Below are 18,641 nucleotides of genomic sequence, written 5' to 3' on the forward strand. Positions count from 1 at the left end.
TTAACTATATATATTCTTAATGCTGTTTGTCGGAATTCGTTCTAATCGTTCTAACTTCTATTACATTTATAATAATTTTATATATAATAACATAAAATAATAGTCTTCAATTATTTGTGCAAATGAAAGCATGTTAATAAATATTCTACATATTAATAGTAGTTAATAATAATAACCCTGGATAAATCACACAGCGCCATCTAGTCCCACAGTATATATAGCTAAATTAGTATAGTAAGTATATAATAATATAGTAAGTATAGCTTGTATTATGGATACTAGACAACTGATATAAATACTTAGTTTTTTATTTGTAAATACATACATAGTACACACAGAAAATATCCAGACTGATACAATCATGCTCATATTCGTGCCATGCGAGGAATCAAACCCGCGATCACCGAATGTAAATCGATATGCTAAACCACTGTACCACCGAGGCCGTAAGCAATAATTTTATATGAACATTAAAATAAGCGTAATATTCGATTTTTTTTGTATAAATGAAAATATGCTTATAAATATTCTACATATTAATAGTAGTTGACAAGATTACGTAAACATATACTATAATACCAGTTTCATTGACATATTTGATAAAAACAACATGGTTTATTAATTGCTCATAATTTTCTCTTTAATTAATCATAATCATAAAATCGAATAGAACATTTCCACCTCGATACATATTAAGTAGTATCCGGTTTCAATATTTATTAGAAAGTTTTAATTGCAATAAGGAAAATTATATTCGAAATATATTGTACTCATAAGAGAAAGGAAAACACAGCTATAAATGAAGATAAATATACAGTACCACAATTTATATAAGAACAAATAGAGTCTATAATAAACTTAAAAATGTAATTACTAAGCTACAAAAGTCATTTATTAATAGCAAATCCCCACCCTGTACTTAAATGCCATCTATAATTGTGTTTTTATCATTCCTCTAAACGTTTATGGACACACATTTTATGTGGGAACTCTGAATCGAAATTTAGTTGGAATAAGTTCCACTCTACTGATTCTAATTTAACATTTATCTGATCATCAATTGAATAGTGACGTATTGCTACGAGTATTTAAATACGCGTCTGTGATTAAAAATAACAAATAATGAAATAATTAATGTAAAATCTATTTACAATTCAAATATTTGAAGATATTCACAAATCATTATAATGTATTTAGTATTTTTTTAAGACAAAAATCTTTTTTCAAATTTGGAATATTGACCCTGATTTTAATATTTTTGAAGAAGTATAAAGTTTCTTAATTGTAATACTTTTACAATTAAGAAACTTCATTCTATTTCAAATTTTGTAATATTGGTTTCCATGAGTGAAAATTGTCTTTATATTTTATTTACCATATTAAAATTTTTCAAATCAATATTTAATTATTATTATATTTTTACTAATTAACGGACAATACAATACGAAATGTGCATAAAGTAAAATTTTGGTTATGTTTTAATAACAAAAATTACATTATCTATTATTTATAAATAAATTTATAAATAAAAATTAATTAATTATCGATCTAAACACTTGAATCATACCTAACCTTAAAGAGTAGCTAGAGAAGCATCTAAATAATGTATGAGAGACTATATTTGTTTATATAGTTTATTATTCTGATGGGATCAATTTAATAAATAACTTTTTATTACACGTATCTATAATTCTTGCGAATATCTCTAATAGACATAAGTACATTAATATGTTAATAAGTTTACCTATTATAGATAGCGTGAAAGATATTAGAAGAGGTATAAAAGTGAACGATGCAATAGATATAAGAATCTAATCCATTGTTTACTTAGAAAGTTTAGGAACCTATCGACACTGTGAGTCATTATTTGAAAATATCACTTACCACTAGGAGGAAATTCGTAGAAGTACGCTGACCGTGGACTTAAACAACTGTAACAAAAGAAAATTATTATTAATTGACTAATAATATATTTCAATAAATAAAAGTTATGATGAAATCGAATAAAGCAACTAATAATACTATTCTCTACTGGTAACATCGTCTATGTTACCAGTAGAGATTAGTATTATTATTCAAATATTCGATCAACTTATTCCAAACGTAGATTTTTCAGAAATGAATTAATAAGAAACTCAGCTTGAGGCTATTCAGATAAAAGAAGTTTACATGTGTCTATATTATTTGACTGTAATATAAAAATCACTGAATGCATAACTAAAATTAAGTATACTTGTGGAACAACTATTGGATTATGCGATGATTGAAAATATTACTGTTGTAAAGCTTTCTTGTGTTATCCGATTAATTTTATTTGTACATGTATACTGTTCGAATAATATTATAAATTGTCGCATTCTAAATTGAAATACTGACTACATTTATTTGAATTTATGTCAAACTGTAAATTCAAATGGTAAACAGAATTATTTGAATTTAGAATTTGATAGTTGATCAGTTTATTCATATCGCTGACGTTAATTGTCAGTATTGTCACCAATCATACATGCCAATGTAAGTACTTTATAATGACAAATCTATATTGTATATCTCATTTGATTTATATCTGCGTATCAGTCCAACTGCGGGTAGAAAATGCGGAAAGGTAAAAACAATTCGACGGCAGGAATTCGGTGCTAAATGGGAAATTAATCGCCGTTCACATTAACAATACCCCTAATGATTGTGGCCGGTGGCGTTTAATAGGAAGATAGATTCGTAAAGGGTTTATTTCGTCTATGATCGCATAATGTAGTCTTGATTATTGAGTATTTTAATATTCAATGATTCCTAAATACTAATTGACGAAATGAAAACGTTCTTCTTTCAAAGAAAAACGTTTTCAGTAATCAGTAGGAATTTTTCTTCCTTTATTCATTTATCTCTTTTTATACCCATCTCTGTATTCGTTTTCATTTTTCATTATCATATTCATTAAATTGATCTACTTAACATACAAAATAATCTTATCCTTCATCACATACCAAGAGATCAATCAAGTATGATGACTTAACTTCTAGTTTTTTTTTCTATAATTCCTCTTACATATACTACTATAGTATTCATTGTATACAATAAAATGGCCTTATTTAAGTTATTGCCACTTAATTCACCATCTTATTTATTGTTCATTTAAATTCCTTTTCAAACAGATCCTATTGCCGCAAAATTGGCTATAAAATAGGCCTACAAACCGGTCCTAATTTGAACTAACATCGGGTCGAAAGTAGATAGCTACATGTAACGAAGCATTGCGCATTTATGCAAGCACTTAGATAAATCCCCTCGCTTAAACGACATAGGTATCTCGCTATTCTTGCCATATCTCGCCGCGGCTGCAATCCGGCAGAGCTTGTTAGTACGATTCGTACTGAACATAGTGTTAATTGAATAATGAGTTTGTCGAACTTAATATTGTAACTGGCTGCTGCGACTGGCGACTTAACTTGATAATATTATTTATTTTAATTCATATTGCACTCTTCCAAGTAATATATTAAATTTATGAATTGTTACATTATGAACACAGTAGTAATTGAATAATGAGTTTGTCGAACTTAATATTATAGTTGGCAGCATTTTGCTGCGACTGGTGACTAAAATAGATAATATGATTTATTTTAATACATATTCCAAATAGTTAATTATATTTAATTTATAATATTATTGATCGATGATGTAGATGCAAACAGTGTACACAGTTTTAATAATGAGTTTTGCCGAAGTTAATATTGTCACACTTGCTGTAATAAATTTTAAATAATTTTATTCCTAATACTTTTTTATAATATAAATTCAATTAAGTGATATTTATTTTTTTAAATATTATATTATTATGTACAAATTATGTTGTAAGGTTGATGTATAAAAATACAGCGTTACAGGTATTTACAATAATTATTTAAAATAACAATTTGTTTTATTTATTTATTAAATTTTTTACCAAAAATAAAGGTGCATATCAACCATAGAGCAAACATATTATAAGTGAGCGGTGCGTTTTAGTAATGTGAATTTAACGTGAAATAACAAAAGAGAGAAGTTACTAACAAAAATAATAATTGTCTTATAGATTTAACAAAACTAAATTATATATCAGCGATACTAACAGCAGCTATATTGCCTATGTGATGATGCCTCCGATATTTGGAATCTGATAAAAATACCCTATATGTCAATATAGAATATTTTTTATAAGTATATCATAGACTATTTAAAAATTTTTTCAAACAATAATATTTCGTATATTAGCATTATATCGCAATTTTGTCAGCATTAATTAGGCAAAAATTGTCCTAATTAAAACATAGTTCGTCAAACCGACACAATAAATTGAAGTAGGTACAATTTTGACGTGTACAATGTATACTAAATATAGAAACAGTAATAAAGTAAGGATACATCACAAAATAATGATAGAACAACACATTAGCAAAATTAAGTTGAAGTTACGAATATATTTCCAGATGTTTCTTTATAAAAGGTCACAAGATCTAAATTACGGGCACAAGGGATGCTTACAATGAAATGTGTTAAATGTACTTGTTTAAAAAAATATATTTAATTATTTTTAGTACATTTATTTAATATTTAAATTTATGTTACATATGTAATTGTAGTTAGGACAGACAGTTGTGCTGTTAACAGTTGACATGATGGCATGCCCACGTTTTATAGTGAATATTTAGAATAAAATTATAGCCGTCTCTTTATTTAGACATTTAGTTTGTCATAAAACAATTTAGTGTGACCAGTTTTTTTGATCTGACGACCCTTAATATGACGATTGAGACACCAAACTACAGACAGTGGCAGTTATATAAAAGAAGCACTTAGAGTTTAAAATTAATAATAATAATCACTTAATGCGTATTGAAGAACTTTAGTACAATATAAAAGAAATCTAAATGCAGTATTAAAGTAAAGTATTTACGAGGTAACTTTATATGCTAGCGTGCTGCAGAGATCTAATTAGCATGAAACGACTTATTGAATTAGGTGCGTAGGCGCACTCAGGTTTCCCTACTACTAATTTATGGTCGAATCTATATATAACCGTAGAATCGATTAATGGTTTGAATTTGTTATTTAGTATATTGTATAAATTGAATATTTTCGACTCCAAATTTAATAAAATATTTATGATTAGCCGTGTCTGCCCTTTAGAAGTGTTTTTCGGAATATTAATAGGTTATAACTTTGTGAAACTATTGGAATGAAACAAATACAAATAAAAAAGTCACAACATGTCAGTGATCATCGTATTCGTGTTGATACTATCTTAGTATGCAAAAATAATTTTGAGCTACGTAAACAAAATACTTAACGTACAAATATGAATCATTCACTTTTTTATTATATGTTAACTTTATATATTTAAATGTAATTAAAAAATATATGGCCTTTTGATATTTTATATACTTTTATTTGATACTTTATATACTTATTATTGCTGTAACGTTAACTGTTGATTGTGTGTTTTTATTTATTTTTATAATAAATCTGAATAAATATATACTGAGTTCCTATTTATAATTATATCATCATCATCGTTCATGCAATAAGTAATATTAGTAAGGATGTACCTAAATGAATATAAATAATGCAAAAATATGTTTTATTCGAATACAAAAAATAATTCATAAGACAGGAAGGGCTACAAGCATTTTAGCATATTATATATAAATACAAGTTTTAGTTATATCATTTCCAGATACTATAATTTGTAATATAATATCTTCAATTAGATGGGTGTTTAAAAAAATATTGTAATAACTCGTTTGTCGTTCCTTCTTGAATCCGCCGCACCGAGCGCTCCGGATGTATCCATCAACTGGTTAATTTGAATTTATACTACACATCGAGACTAAATGACAAGTTGATGGCACTAAAATTACAATGAGTGCTTGCACAAACCAATTATTGTGTACTGAATTAATTGTCTGTATCAACACAATTTTGCTTATTATGTAAGTATCATTATATAAGCCGACAGCATGGTTTAGAATATGATCGGTCGAGCTGATCTTTCTTTACATAAATATGTCTGAAGTCACAATTAGTACGCAGTTCACAATTTTAGAGGTATTTTAAGAATGATTATGTATGGTATTGGCAACACTTAAATTTACAAAGAGTTTTCTATACAAATCTGTCTTAAATAATGTCAAAATATGTTCAATGGAGACGGATAAATAATTTTGATTAATACAATAATAACTAATGAACTGGTTATAGTGAATATGCAGTCTATAGAACCTGATATTTGTGCCCAAATAATATTAATTGTAATTAATCTAAAAATAAAAGGTAATATAAATCATTAGGCGTGATGGCATATCATGTATAATTGCTTCTGTTTTATCAATATTGTCGCGAATTATATAGCAATAATTAGATTTCAATAAAATGCTAAAGTCAATTACAATTAAAATAAATTCAGTAAAAAAAATGTTTTTTAGTCAGTAAAAATACTAGGAATAGAATCATGGTTAAAGATTATCAACAATACTACTATATCTACTGGTGTAAAATAATTTTTAATAATGCGTTTATGACAATTTAAATAACTGCTCGAAAGCGAAGGTCAAGTGGTCATAAATTCTATTTCAAACGAACGTATGACAGTCAATGTATATATTTCAAATTTACTATTTTATTCTGTATGCAGTCTAAAAGATTACATTTACATTACATCGCAGTTTATCACACTCAGTCCTAAGAATAGTAAGTTAAAGATATATTTACGTTTATTTATTTACGTACACTACTGGTAGTGTACAGTAGTGTGTATATTAACATTGTTAATTAAATTATTATTATTTTTTAAATACTATTCATTAGTTTGATGCCATAACACAAACTAATTAAATTTGAGTATCTATAACTTATTATAAATAAATATAATAATTATACAAGATAAATAAACAATTCTAACTTAAAAAATAAGTTAAATATTTAATTTAATAAAATGATTATTAAATTAAGCCTAAGTAAAATGAACATGATATGTTTAAATAAAGTAAAGAGATTATATAACTTGTGTGTGATTATATAAATTTGTTGTAAAAAAATAATATTTTAAAATTCTATTTATATTATAAAAATTTATCATCATTCCATTATTTTAAAATATCTCGCAATACTTTTCTATTTTATGCACTACACTGGTTATCGACACGTACCAGAACAATGCAATATTCTACAAAGCTAAATTGCAGTAGGTACAACAAAAATAAAAGAGACCATTCCAATACGTTTAGCAATTTAACAACAATTCGAGATATGCAATTCGCCAACGAGAAGTCCACTGTCATCTACGTTAGCATCTCTAAATAGGGGTAGGTATATACGGAGGCCGCTTCTGTCGCCAATCGAATGTCTGATTTCAATTTAGATTAGCTGTTAAACATGCAGCGTAAAAGCTTATCTAACGAGTACACCTGTTAAAGTCGAAATAATTTATGAATACGCCCCATGCCATTCTTGTTACCGTCAACATTACCAATCTGACCGCGAAAAAACTTATTGTGAATGGAATACGGTTCATTTTCTTGCACGTTTTCCGCGATGGTCCAACTGCACAATTTGTGGTTATGTTATTGGTGATTTTGTATTTATTTATGCATCCCTCTTCACGCAAATTGTTTAGCTTCAAGCGGTTAGTTTGAGATTGTGGTCTAGTTTAATATTCATTAGGGTTTGAGATTTTATGTTATTTGTTTTACTTCTTATATTAAGCACTTATATACCTATAGCTGTATTGTATGTTAACTGTATATCATATTAATATAAAATCGATTTAAATACTTTATAATATTATACTGTCTAGGAAATTTCTACATGACTCAGGAATTTCGACTTAGGTTAGTCTGCTTAAAATATTTTTATACATAAATCACAATGCTATAATCACCCACACTGATAATGATAATAAATAAATACCACTTGTCCATATAGAAATGGGTCTTTATAATTTATTCTTCTGTACAGAACTTTATATTACATACAGGAAGAAATTCTGAGAATGTACTTTATCAGGTAGGAAAAATACATGGATTTTTTTGAAGAGCGTTTCTGAAGTCTTGGTTCCAATGTTTTTTGCAAATATTTATCTACTTATTCTACTAAGGAATAGATACTCATAGTATGATGATCTTTATCACTATCTCTTAAAGGTATATTATCATTAATAACAAGATAAAGTTAAATAATGCAACATATAATCTACTACATTACGTTCAATATGTTATTTCATGGACTAAATCCTTGAAAAAAAATCATAATAATTATATATTAATTTGCTATTTAAGTATAATCTTGTGTATCTATTGGTATAACACTGTACGAACATGAATACAATAAACAGTTTTAAACCCGTGCGTTACAATATACTACTACAAGATACAATATCTTATAAGTATATTTAACTTTTAATTGGATTTAATTTAGATGAAATAAAAAAATAGTAATAATATAGAAAGAATGAAATAAGATTACTTAAAAGTGGAAGGTCAATAACATAATGGTGAGCAAAATATGTTTCAAGTTGTGATGTTTCTATATTTATTATAATAAGCAGGAATGTGGAGAGTATATTTATTATCTTTAACAGACTCTCGGTTAATGATCTTAAGATGACCGAGATATCTTTCGAACTAGCAAAAATAAACATTGATGAGAATACATTTACTAATTACACTATAGTAAGTAATATATATATATATGTATGATTATAAAAAGAAAGAAAGACATAGAGCGAATTTTCTTATAAAGAAACTAAACATCAGAACCACTGCACAGATGCAAGAAATTTTTGTAATGTTTGAAGGGTAGATTATTTCAGTGTAATATAGACATAATATAAAATATATAGACGTAATATAGATACTAGATAAGAATACAAACTAGTCCCATTGATATCTCGTAGTGTAAATACAATCTGTAAATTTCCACTCAAATTTGTTGACTTTTAATATACATTATCTTCCCATCTATAACCTATATTATAGTAAATAATTCTTTTTTTTTTAATTTCAGCGCTAATTAAAGTCAAGATATAATAATAAAATAAATAATAAAATAATTGCACCCGTATGAAAACGTTACGGTTTTTTAAAGAAATATACATGTACATATCATCGATATTTGTCGTGATATTGACGTCGATATACGAGAGCTCATTTTTAAAATACAATTTTAAATTACATTTTTAAAATATAACAGTATATCATGAAGCGACCGCCGCTGTCAGTTAGCTTATATGTTTTTAATTGCGCAACGGATTTTAGTGTAATTTTTAGCAATAGATAGAGCGATTCAAGAGGAAGGTTTATATGTATAATTAATGCGTGTAATATTATAGAACAAGCCAAGAAATTCAAAGATTTGTAATGCTACCGCACGGGTCTGGTTGCCAGTAAATAATATTATCCTGGAATATATCCCATTTGTACAATGTGAACAACAATATATAATAGAATAGTTATTCAAAATGAATATGCCATTTGACTTTGCAGGATAAATACTCATCTTGTGTACTACATTAAAGCTACATAAACAAACAGAACGGCACTCACCTCTGGTAATTGTGTTGTTGGTTGTGCATAAGTGGCTGCGTCGGCTGCGCCAACAACAGCTGTTTCTGTTGTTGTTGTCTTTGCAACATCTGTTTCCCAAACACTCCGTAGCCAAAGCCGTAAATCTCGTCCTCTTCTTTATCCGTTAGGCAACTTGATGGCTGTAAAAAAAAATTGGCGCTAATTAGGACTTTGAACTTTATAAACATATATATAACTAAAGAATAATATAAATTTTATAAACTGCTAGCTAGACACAATATTTGTGGAGATTATACTATGGATTCTATCATTTATATCTATATAGGCAACACATCTATGAATTAAATAAATCCGCGACAGTTCGTTATTGAAATATAACAATTGTTCTTGCTATACCTACTCTTACCTCTTCATTGTTATTTTGTTTCTATTCCACTGGGACATGGCAAATAGGGTAACAGTAAGTTGGTAACGATAACAATAGAAACGAACAATGCTATGGATATCGTAAAATGTTCAGTCCACGTCCACGACTTTACATATACATCCTGCTTTTACTGAACAATCTGTGTAAGCAGTGTAGTAAAATTTATAAAAAATAAGTTGTTCAAGGCAATTTGGACATTATTGCAAACATATTTAGCATTTTTTATTGTAATGGCAATCATAGATAATTTAAAAAGTTAATATTATTATTCGCCTGAGTCACAATAAAGCATTGATAATTTGAGATAGTAGTAAATAAAAATAAATAGTATATTGACGTCCTCGGTGGTCTAGAGGATTAGCACACCACTTTACTTACGATAGTCACGAGTTCAATTCCTCGGACGGTGCAAACATTTGTATTCATGACTATGATTGTTTATATCTGGGTGTTTTCTATGTATTAATAAACACAATTACACATTTACAAATAAAATAAGAAAATATTAAATATTTATATCAATTGTCTAGTACCCATAACAAAACCTCTAATTACCGTGGGACTAGATGGCGCTGTGTTAATTGTCCAAGGTTACTTATTTATTTATATGCCTTAATAAATGCGTTGTTATTTTTAAGAAAGAATAAATTCCTGATTGTTCTAAATTGCGTTAGAAGAGCGTAATACCACCTATCTAACTTATAAAGCCTCCTAAAGTATCCCTTAAATCTGTTGCGCAGAATATGTGTCTGTTGTTACGAGCACAATACATTACCAGTCCAACATATTAGAAACTTTAATGGCTGGTTGCGTCTGGATTACATTAAATTTAGTCAAATTCGTGAAATGTTAGCAATAAACTAAATGGTGTATATAATGTTATTTCTGATTTGTGTGGCAATAAATTATTTGCAAAGTACTACAAAATTATGATGAGTACCTACTAGCCACTTAAGAACTACATGTTTTTATTGTTATTTGTGTTATTTATAAAGAAATATCTGAAATTGAATTAATAAAGTAATAGTGAAGTCTTGGAACAACGACTTTTTTCGAATAAAATTACATAATAAATTATTACTGGCACAAAAATATTTTATGTTCATTCAGAACATGATCTAGATTCTATTTTGAAATTTCAATTTATCTTGTTCTATAGAAGATAAATGGAACTTTGAAGCAAAATTCGTCCGTTTAGCTGTTTGTGCTTTATTTTTGGTTTATGATGACTTAGTTCCTGACGTCAAAACATATTCACAAACATTCATGTTTATTATATTGTAAGCAACAGTTTGCCGTACAAACGCAGTGTAAAAGGAAGCGACGATCTCAAATAGTTGCAGGAAGTTATATAAATACAAGTGACTGAGGACTGTTTCCTATGACAGTCTATGAAGTAATCTATATCTTGTAGTAGACAAGATACGAAATGATAATGATATTTGAAATAAGTAAAGTCAAGTGTTATTTATTATTCTGTACGGAGTATTATTTACCAATCAATTAAAATATATATGGGATTATTAGCAATGGGTTAATAGTAATCCATTGCTACGTACTATGTTAGATGTGTCGATGTGACAAGTTCTGGTTAATTCATCACAATAATAATAAAATAATCTTTATTGCATGTATAAGTAAAAAAAAACAATATGGATTAGATATGCTTAACAGAAGGCGACTTAATGAAAGTTGTTACTACTGTTGTACTAGGTTGTCTATAAAAGATAGTTTTATAGACAACCTAGTAAAACAGTAGGTTGGCTAACTATCCTGATCTTTTTCCTGTCACCTTGTCGTGGTTTCTCACTACTATATATTATATTATATATTATATTACATCCTCCGTTTCTAGAGACAGTATATAGTGACTTAATTATTAATGTAGTTATATATAATAAAATTGTTCTTACCGAATATTTTCCAGGCACATAAATTGGTTGTGAATGTGATGTTGTTAAATTGTTCAACGCTAGAGAACCGGGACTGGCTGATGGAGGTGTTTGTGGGGTCCCTGGATCTCCAAGCACTCTCATCCTTGGTGACATCTCCTCCCATTCATGCCTTCTTAATTCTTCTAGATGATCCAGAACATCCCCGTAATGTGTTGAAAATAAATCTGCATATCTGGACGCTAAACCTTCAAGATAACCTCGGTCACCATCCTGAAACAAAAATAACGAAATTATGTTTCGGTAGGTAAATGTAAGTATTCGATGTACACACATCGGAACTCTATGTACGTATGATATATAAGTGTAAGTCTGTTTGTATGCTAGACTATACATAAATGCAACCTGAGAAGTGTACAGACTTCCACTAGACTGGTAGCTATATAAAATCAGTGACCTTTGCTCTCCTATTTCTGCAGTAACTTTTATAAGCAGTGTTTCCGTAAATGGGTTTCAGACATGGCAGTTGGATACCATCAGATAAAGAGTACCACGAGCATCAAATGATGACATGTTGTTGGCGAGCGAACGCCGCAAAATCTTTTGATATTTTTATTATTTTTATATGTCATGTTATTTGATATATCTCACTTATTGTTACATTGTCTTTACCATAGTTCACGGCTGCACATTAATATATTTTATTATCTTAATCTACGTGTTTTCATCATTTAGACATCCATACAGTCCACCGATCTATCCGTTATATATACATATATATATTGCCATTATCATGGCATCTAATATAACAACGATACAAACTTAATTACCTAGCGTATTCTAACCATAAGATTATAATTTAAAAAAATGTACGCACTTCCCTCCAAAGTAACGTCTGAAATATCCTAATTAATTAAAATTTAAGGACAATAAATATCAAACTTAATTGCTCGAGTAATTGCCACCGACTGTGTGCAATTAACAATAAAAAAAACATTATAATTATTTTATATAGTATTTATTTGTACTGATCTCTTTTTCCACACAATTTCCACTGAACTTAGAAAAGGAAAGATAAAACTGAGGATGGCAATTAAGATCAGCAGTCCTGACTTATAGGGAGGTTTTAAAGTACGCGTATTGGGGTAGAACTAATTGACAGTGGCAGGGTATGTACAAACTTACGGATCTATAAACAGAATTCCGTGATTTTCAATATAGATTCTTATTTTTAGTATAAATTAAATTGTATAAAAAAAAACAATATATATTATTATATTATGTTAAGTGTTCTACCAACACAAATGTGAAATAATATACTAATATGCTCTGAAATAAGTTTAAATTTAATACAACCAATAATTTTCAAAAACATTTACGGCCCATCACCAATAATATATTAGTTTTCTCTTGCACTTGCACTCACTCGAAAAGAAAAACATTTTTTATGTTATTCATAAATTAAAAATAATTTTAAATGTACTTTTTTAATAAATCTATTTTACCTAGAAACTTCTATAAATGATACACGTCATTTGAATCAACTGTGAATGCGCGCCAAATTCAAATAACGAATGTCAACGACCTTTATTTAAATAATATTCACAATAAATACAATCATAAAAATAGCAAAAATTTTGTTTGGTTGTATCTATCCACAGAAACAATTTGTAATAGATATTTATATGACAACTGATTGTATAGCGTAATTTACATTCCGGAACCAAAGGAATAAAGATAAAAAAAAAATTGTTGACTGCCTAACTTAGCAGATTTTCTTTTGACAATGTTTTGTATTATAGCCACTATTTTAATTTAGTAGTGTATTTACTATAACAATGACTGATTATATATTTTGACTGACTGACTGATTAAACTGATTTCTATATTAAAGAGAGTTACGTTTATTAATTAATATAATTAGATTATTTTTTTTTAATCTAAACAGAATCGGAACTTCATCAATGGCGAGTCGCACTTAGAATTCAACCAGCGGTCGCGCGTCGAGTCAAAGATGGCCGGGGGTTTATTTCCATTTTTAAATGAGAGCGGCTGAGAGCTTTGTCGGCTCTGAGTTTGTGCTCTGCGTTTTAAGTGGATTAAATCGCTCCACGCTCGTAAAACCGACAAGTGCTTCAGCTAAGAATTAAAGTAACAGTTCGACTTTTGCATGAGAAAGTGCTCGCGAGACCTTGCTTCGCACTTACTCTCGCAATTTGATGCGATTTCAGTTTATTTATTTTTCCAGTGGAAATCCTGTTCGATCGGGGCTTTAGTGGAATGCCATTCCCTTGTGAATACCTAATGATATAAATTCATTAACACTGTTTGCACGAAGTACTGTCAGTTTAACTTAAATACTTCGCATGCCATGAAAGGTCGTTCAGTGACTGTAAAGCGAAGAATTACCGAAGCCCATAAAAAGTTTCGAAACGCTAAGATGGCCTTTCCCATCGTATTGAGAGCAGCTTACAGATATTATAGTATAGACAAACTAAGTCAAAGAACCACCATAAAAGACAATAATAAATAGCTCATGATGCTTTGGCACAAGACATCGTAACTGCTCTTGAATTTAAATCGTATATTTAGACCAAGTCCAGTCGTTTAAAGCATAGAAACGGGTTCATTGAATGGTTTGCCAACGACAGCTGAATTGTTTACGAAAAATAACCTACTAAAAGTTTGGTCATAGAAACAGAACACGAATCGGGAAATTTTACTTTACCTGCCAGTCCCTGTCAATGGTCCTTTGATATTATAAATGAAATATTTTCACATTAATTCTTTTACACTTATTAATTATTAATTGATTATCTAATTACAATTATTTCATTGTTTTATATAGTTTGAATTTGTTTATTCTAATTAGATAGCCATTAAAAAGACAAAATCACATGGTTTTAGTTGATCATGACGATGCACTTTTTAATGTATCGAATGTATAAGTTTTATAATTTCAAATATATAATTATAGATAAAATAGCAACAGTTGACTTACTTCATCTCTACTAGAACTACTACTGCTTGTTAATTGCGTAGTGTCCAAAAATTAAGGTATATATTTAAAAAATCGCTGAACAGCCAGAGTTTTGTTTCCATACTATTATTATATTATAGTTTAAATAGAATATTATTAATATTTTATATACGAGAGTGTCTCGTTGCCTTTACACGACTAAATAGTTTTAATGATAATTATATATCATAAGAGCAGACGAAGGTAGTAGACTAGTACGGGTATAAATCCAATAACAGTGTAATTAGCACACAATGATACGGATTTCATTATGGATGAAAGTGCGCTAGAATTTCACTTGTACGCATATTTGATACATTAATTTTGAATTCGTCTATACAAATAATTAAATTGAAGTATCGGTATGTAATTTCAAATTAAAAAATATACAGTTTTTGTTGTCTGATTGTTTTTTTGCTAATCTTTGAAACGGCTGGACCTTAGCTAATATTTTAGGTTACTTTTATTCAGGAAATTTTGCACATTTTAATAATAGAAGTTACATTCCACGTGGACTAAGCCGCGGTTAACAGCTAGTTCAGTAATAAAATGAGTATCTACAACAGTTTCAAAACATTTTCTTGTGAACAGAACGGAAGATAATTTTCTGGTGTCCGTCCAAAACATTCGAAGCAGTAAAACAATCGATTCCGGCTATCCGAGCTCAGGTCCCCGAAATGTCTGCGCCATCGAACTTTCCTTTAAAATGAGTATAAATTGCAAAACTTGGGAATTATTTGCGTCTCTCTTCTATGCCAATTTACTCCGTTTTTCCTGAGTTTCATTATAACAAGTTTAATTGAAGACCGCGTCCGGTGCATAAATTTAAACTTTTGACGTGCATTTTAATCTGCTTACAGTAGTTAGTTCACGAGGTAATGGCTAGTAAATGAGTTTCTAGACCACTTTAAACTGTTCCATCATTAATATAATATTATTAATAGTGCTAACAGACATACAACTCGGTTGTGGACTATTATGGCTTTCAAAGGCTTTGAATGCATGTCGACCCCCTTCAATAGTTATTTGCTAGAAGCTTACATAATTTTCCACAGAAATGTCAATTTCCTGGCATTCTGTTTTACAATCATGCGTTTTAAATTGTTACCGTTTTTATTATAGTCTAGTTTCTGTAATTGAGTTTCTCCGCATCATTGATATTAAATATTGATGATGTATATATAATAAAGAATTAAAAAGGGTTATCGCTTAATTCTTCATGTAAAGATAATAATTTGTTAATAATATTGTGAAATGTGCGCTAAAATAAACAATTTCTGTAAAACAGACTAAGCGCCAAAAAAGCACAATCAGTTTTGTGAATATTTACGATATTTTATTAAATATTTTTCTATAAATTATTACCAGTTATTAAAAATGTCACAAATCATTCTACGGAATATTTGTTGCGAGAATATTAAACGCAACAATTTTAGGCACTTGGACAAACGCTATAGAGAAGCAACTTAATCATTTCATAATTTATATTCCTCTGTAGCCTGCAGCTGTAAACGAAGGCTTTATTCACGACAATTTAAATGTTAAGTAGAATTAAAAGTCAACGTTGTACAAATAATCAGTAAAATGCATTGATAAAATATAAGATAAATAGGACTTAGTCTTTTTCTGTTTTTGTATTCCTAATTCTTTGTAATAAATATACAGCATAATTGATTTTATATTCAATATAAGGATATATTATTAACGCATATACGCAATAAATATAAATAATATTATACGCATTTTTATTTTCCAATATACTTTGTTTATTTGTGAAATATATCTATTACGTATCATAAATAAAACTCACTAACTATATAATATATAAAAATTGGACATTTTTATGCTGTGTTGATATTTAATTTAATTTAATTCTATAATATTCTAATTTTTATCAAAAAGAATCGTACCTGAGTAATTACTAATGTTACAAAGGACTTAATGCATAACTTTCCTAATAATTACATACAAAATGATTTTTTTTACTAAGGGAATACCCATAATTAATTATGAACATACTAAATATTATGAAATAAAAATAAATTACAATTATTTCTGTAATTCAAAACAAATATATCTCACTTTGTAATTATTCATAAATAGTAGAATAAATATGTTCCTAGACAAGACAGCGACAGTCTTTATGAAAGAGATGCATATCTATGTTTGGTGTTGTAGATACCATTACTCCTATTGTACCTATGTGGTTCAATGAACTTGAGCTCTTGGAAGCATTCATTTGATTTATACCATACAGTATACATTGAGGATTTGAAATGGTACCATGTTCAATTCAAGCTATATATCAGTAACACTAAAAGTTAGATCAATTAATTTTATTATTATAGTAATTGTCAGAAATTGTTGTTTTTAACTGATAAATTAAATATATAAAATGACTAGAAAATGTACATTATATAATACAATAATATTATAGTTATGAGGTATATCGGAGTTATTATATTATGTATGTACTTAAATCTATTTTAATACAACATTAAATAACCTTAATACATACCTATTCGTGCAAACGTAGATATATGAATAACAAAAAAGTTAATAATATAACTCAGTACATGTGACATATCATGGATAATTTAGTTTAAACTCCAAATAAAGTAACCTATTAAACTATACTAAATACAAAAAATAAATAGCCGAAGTAAAAGCGAAGCAAAGTGTGAAGTCAATAAGTGTGAAGGGAAAATGAAGAGAAGTCGGGAAACCTATACATGATTTTCTGAATACGCATTCACAAGCTAGTATCAGAATAGCAATACTATTAAGAGATCATGAATTCGAAATAGCAATGGCCGCATTGATATGTGAACACGAATGTGGGAGCACAATGGACTGCAGTTAGAATCTTGGAATATATTAAAGCAAAGTTAATGTAGAGGAGCAGAGTAAATATTTCGACATACGAGAGCAAGCCTTGTTACGTTGCCTTACTTATCAGGAATAGCGAATATTATTAATTATCTAAAATTAATTAAATTTGCGTTGATTTACGTTAATCATATAGCACTGTAACATTTTATAATATTTCCCGTATATTTAACAAAAAGTCATGTACTCGTAATTTATGTACAATACTACTACCACAGATAATATAATATTACATACTACTACTAATGGCATTTTTGAAAGTTTCACTGAATGACCGTTATTTGTAAAATTTGAACAGATATAAAACAAATCACAAAAATTTTCCGACTGATTATCCTTAACAAAAGAAAAAACATAGATAAGAATTATATTACTTAAAATACAAATTCAAAACTATCAAAAAGTTTATTTTTATACTTGCTCTTGTAATTCTTATTCAACTGAAATCTTATTAGGTCTTGACGAAAAATTCACGTTAAGAACTAAGTATTGTAAATGTAATGTAAATGTTGAAGGAATTAAAAATGTTTTATACCTCAATTGACAAAAAGAATTTATAACTGTAACATCGGTTTACATAATATTTAAAATAACAAATCTATACATATAAATAAAATTGGAGTCTCTGTTTGTAATATTGAAATAACCGTTTTTTACTACATGCATATGAATATAAATACGGTACATACAGCAAATTAACATTTTTACAATTTTTGTCTGTCTGTCTGTCTGTTTGTTCCGGCTAATCTCTGAAAAGTTTAGACCGATTTTGACGGGACTTTTATTACCAAGTAACTGAGGTTATAAGGAGTAACTTAGACTACCTTTATTTTAGAAAAATAAAGTTAAATTTC

The 18,641-nt window shown here is 28.4% G+C and overlaps 1 protein-coding gene across 6 annotated transcripts in view; it reads right to left on the minus strand.

Moving 5' to 3' along the window:
- The window catches only part of LOC131844738 (uncharacterized), a 129,637-nt gene that overhangs the window by 18,422 nt on the left and 92,574 nt on the right, over positions 1-18,641 (minus strand). For all 6 annotated transcript variants that reach the window (XM_059193694.1, XM_059193696.1, XM_059193698.1 and 3 more), the window contains exons 2-4: positions 11,901-12,152; positions 9,579-9,739; positions 1,885-1,931 (exon numbers count right to left, since the gene is read on the minus strand). In XM_059193694.1, the coding sequence (XP_059049677.1) occupies positions 1,885-1,931; positions 9,579-9,739; positions 11,901-12,152 (460 nt within the window). The remainder of the gene's footprint in view (positions 1-1,884; positions 1,932-9,578; positions 9,740-11,900; positions 12,153-18,641) is intronic.

Source organism: Achroia grisella, unplaced genomic scaffold (genome assembly GCF_030625045.1).
Source record: "Achroia grisella isolate CSIRO2021 unplaced genomic scaffold, CSIRO_AGI_Agris_v1 utg413, whole genome shotgun sequence".
Taxonomy (NCBI): Eukaryota; Metazoa; Arthropoda; class Insecta; order Lepidoptera; family Pyralidae; genus Achroia; species Achroia grisella.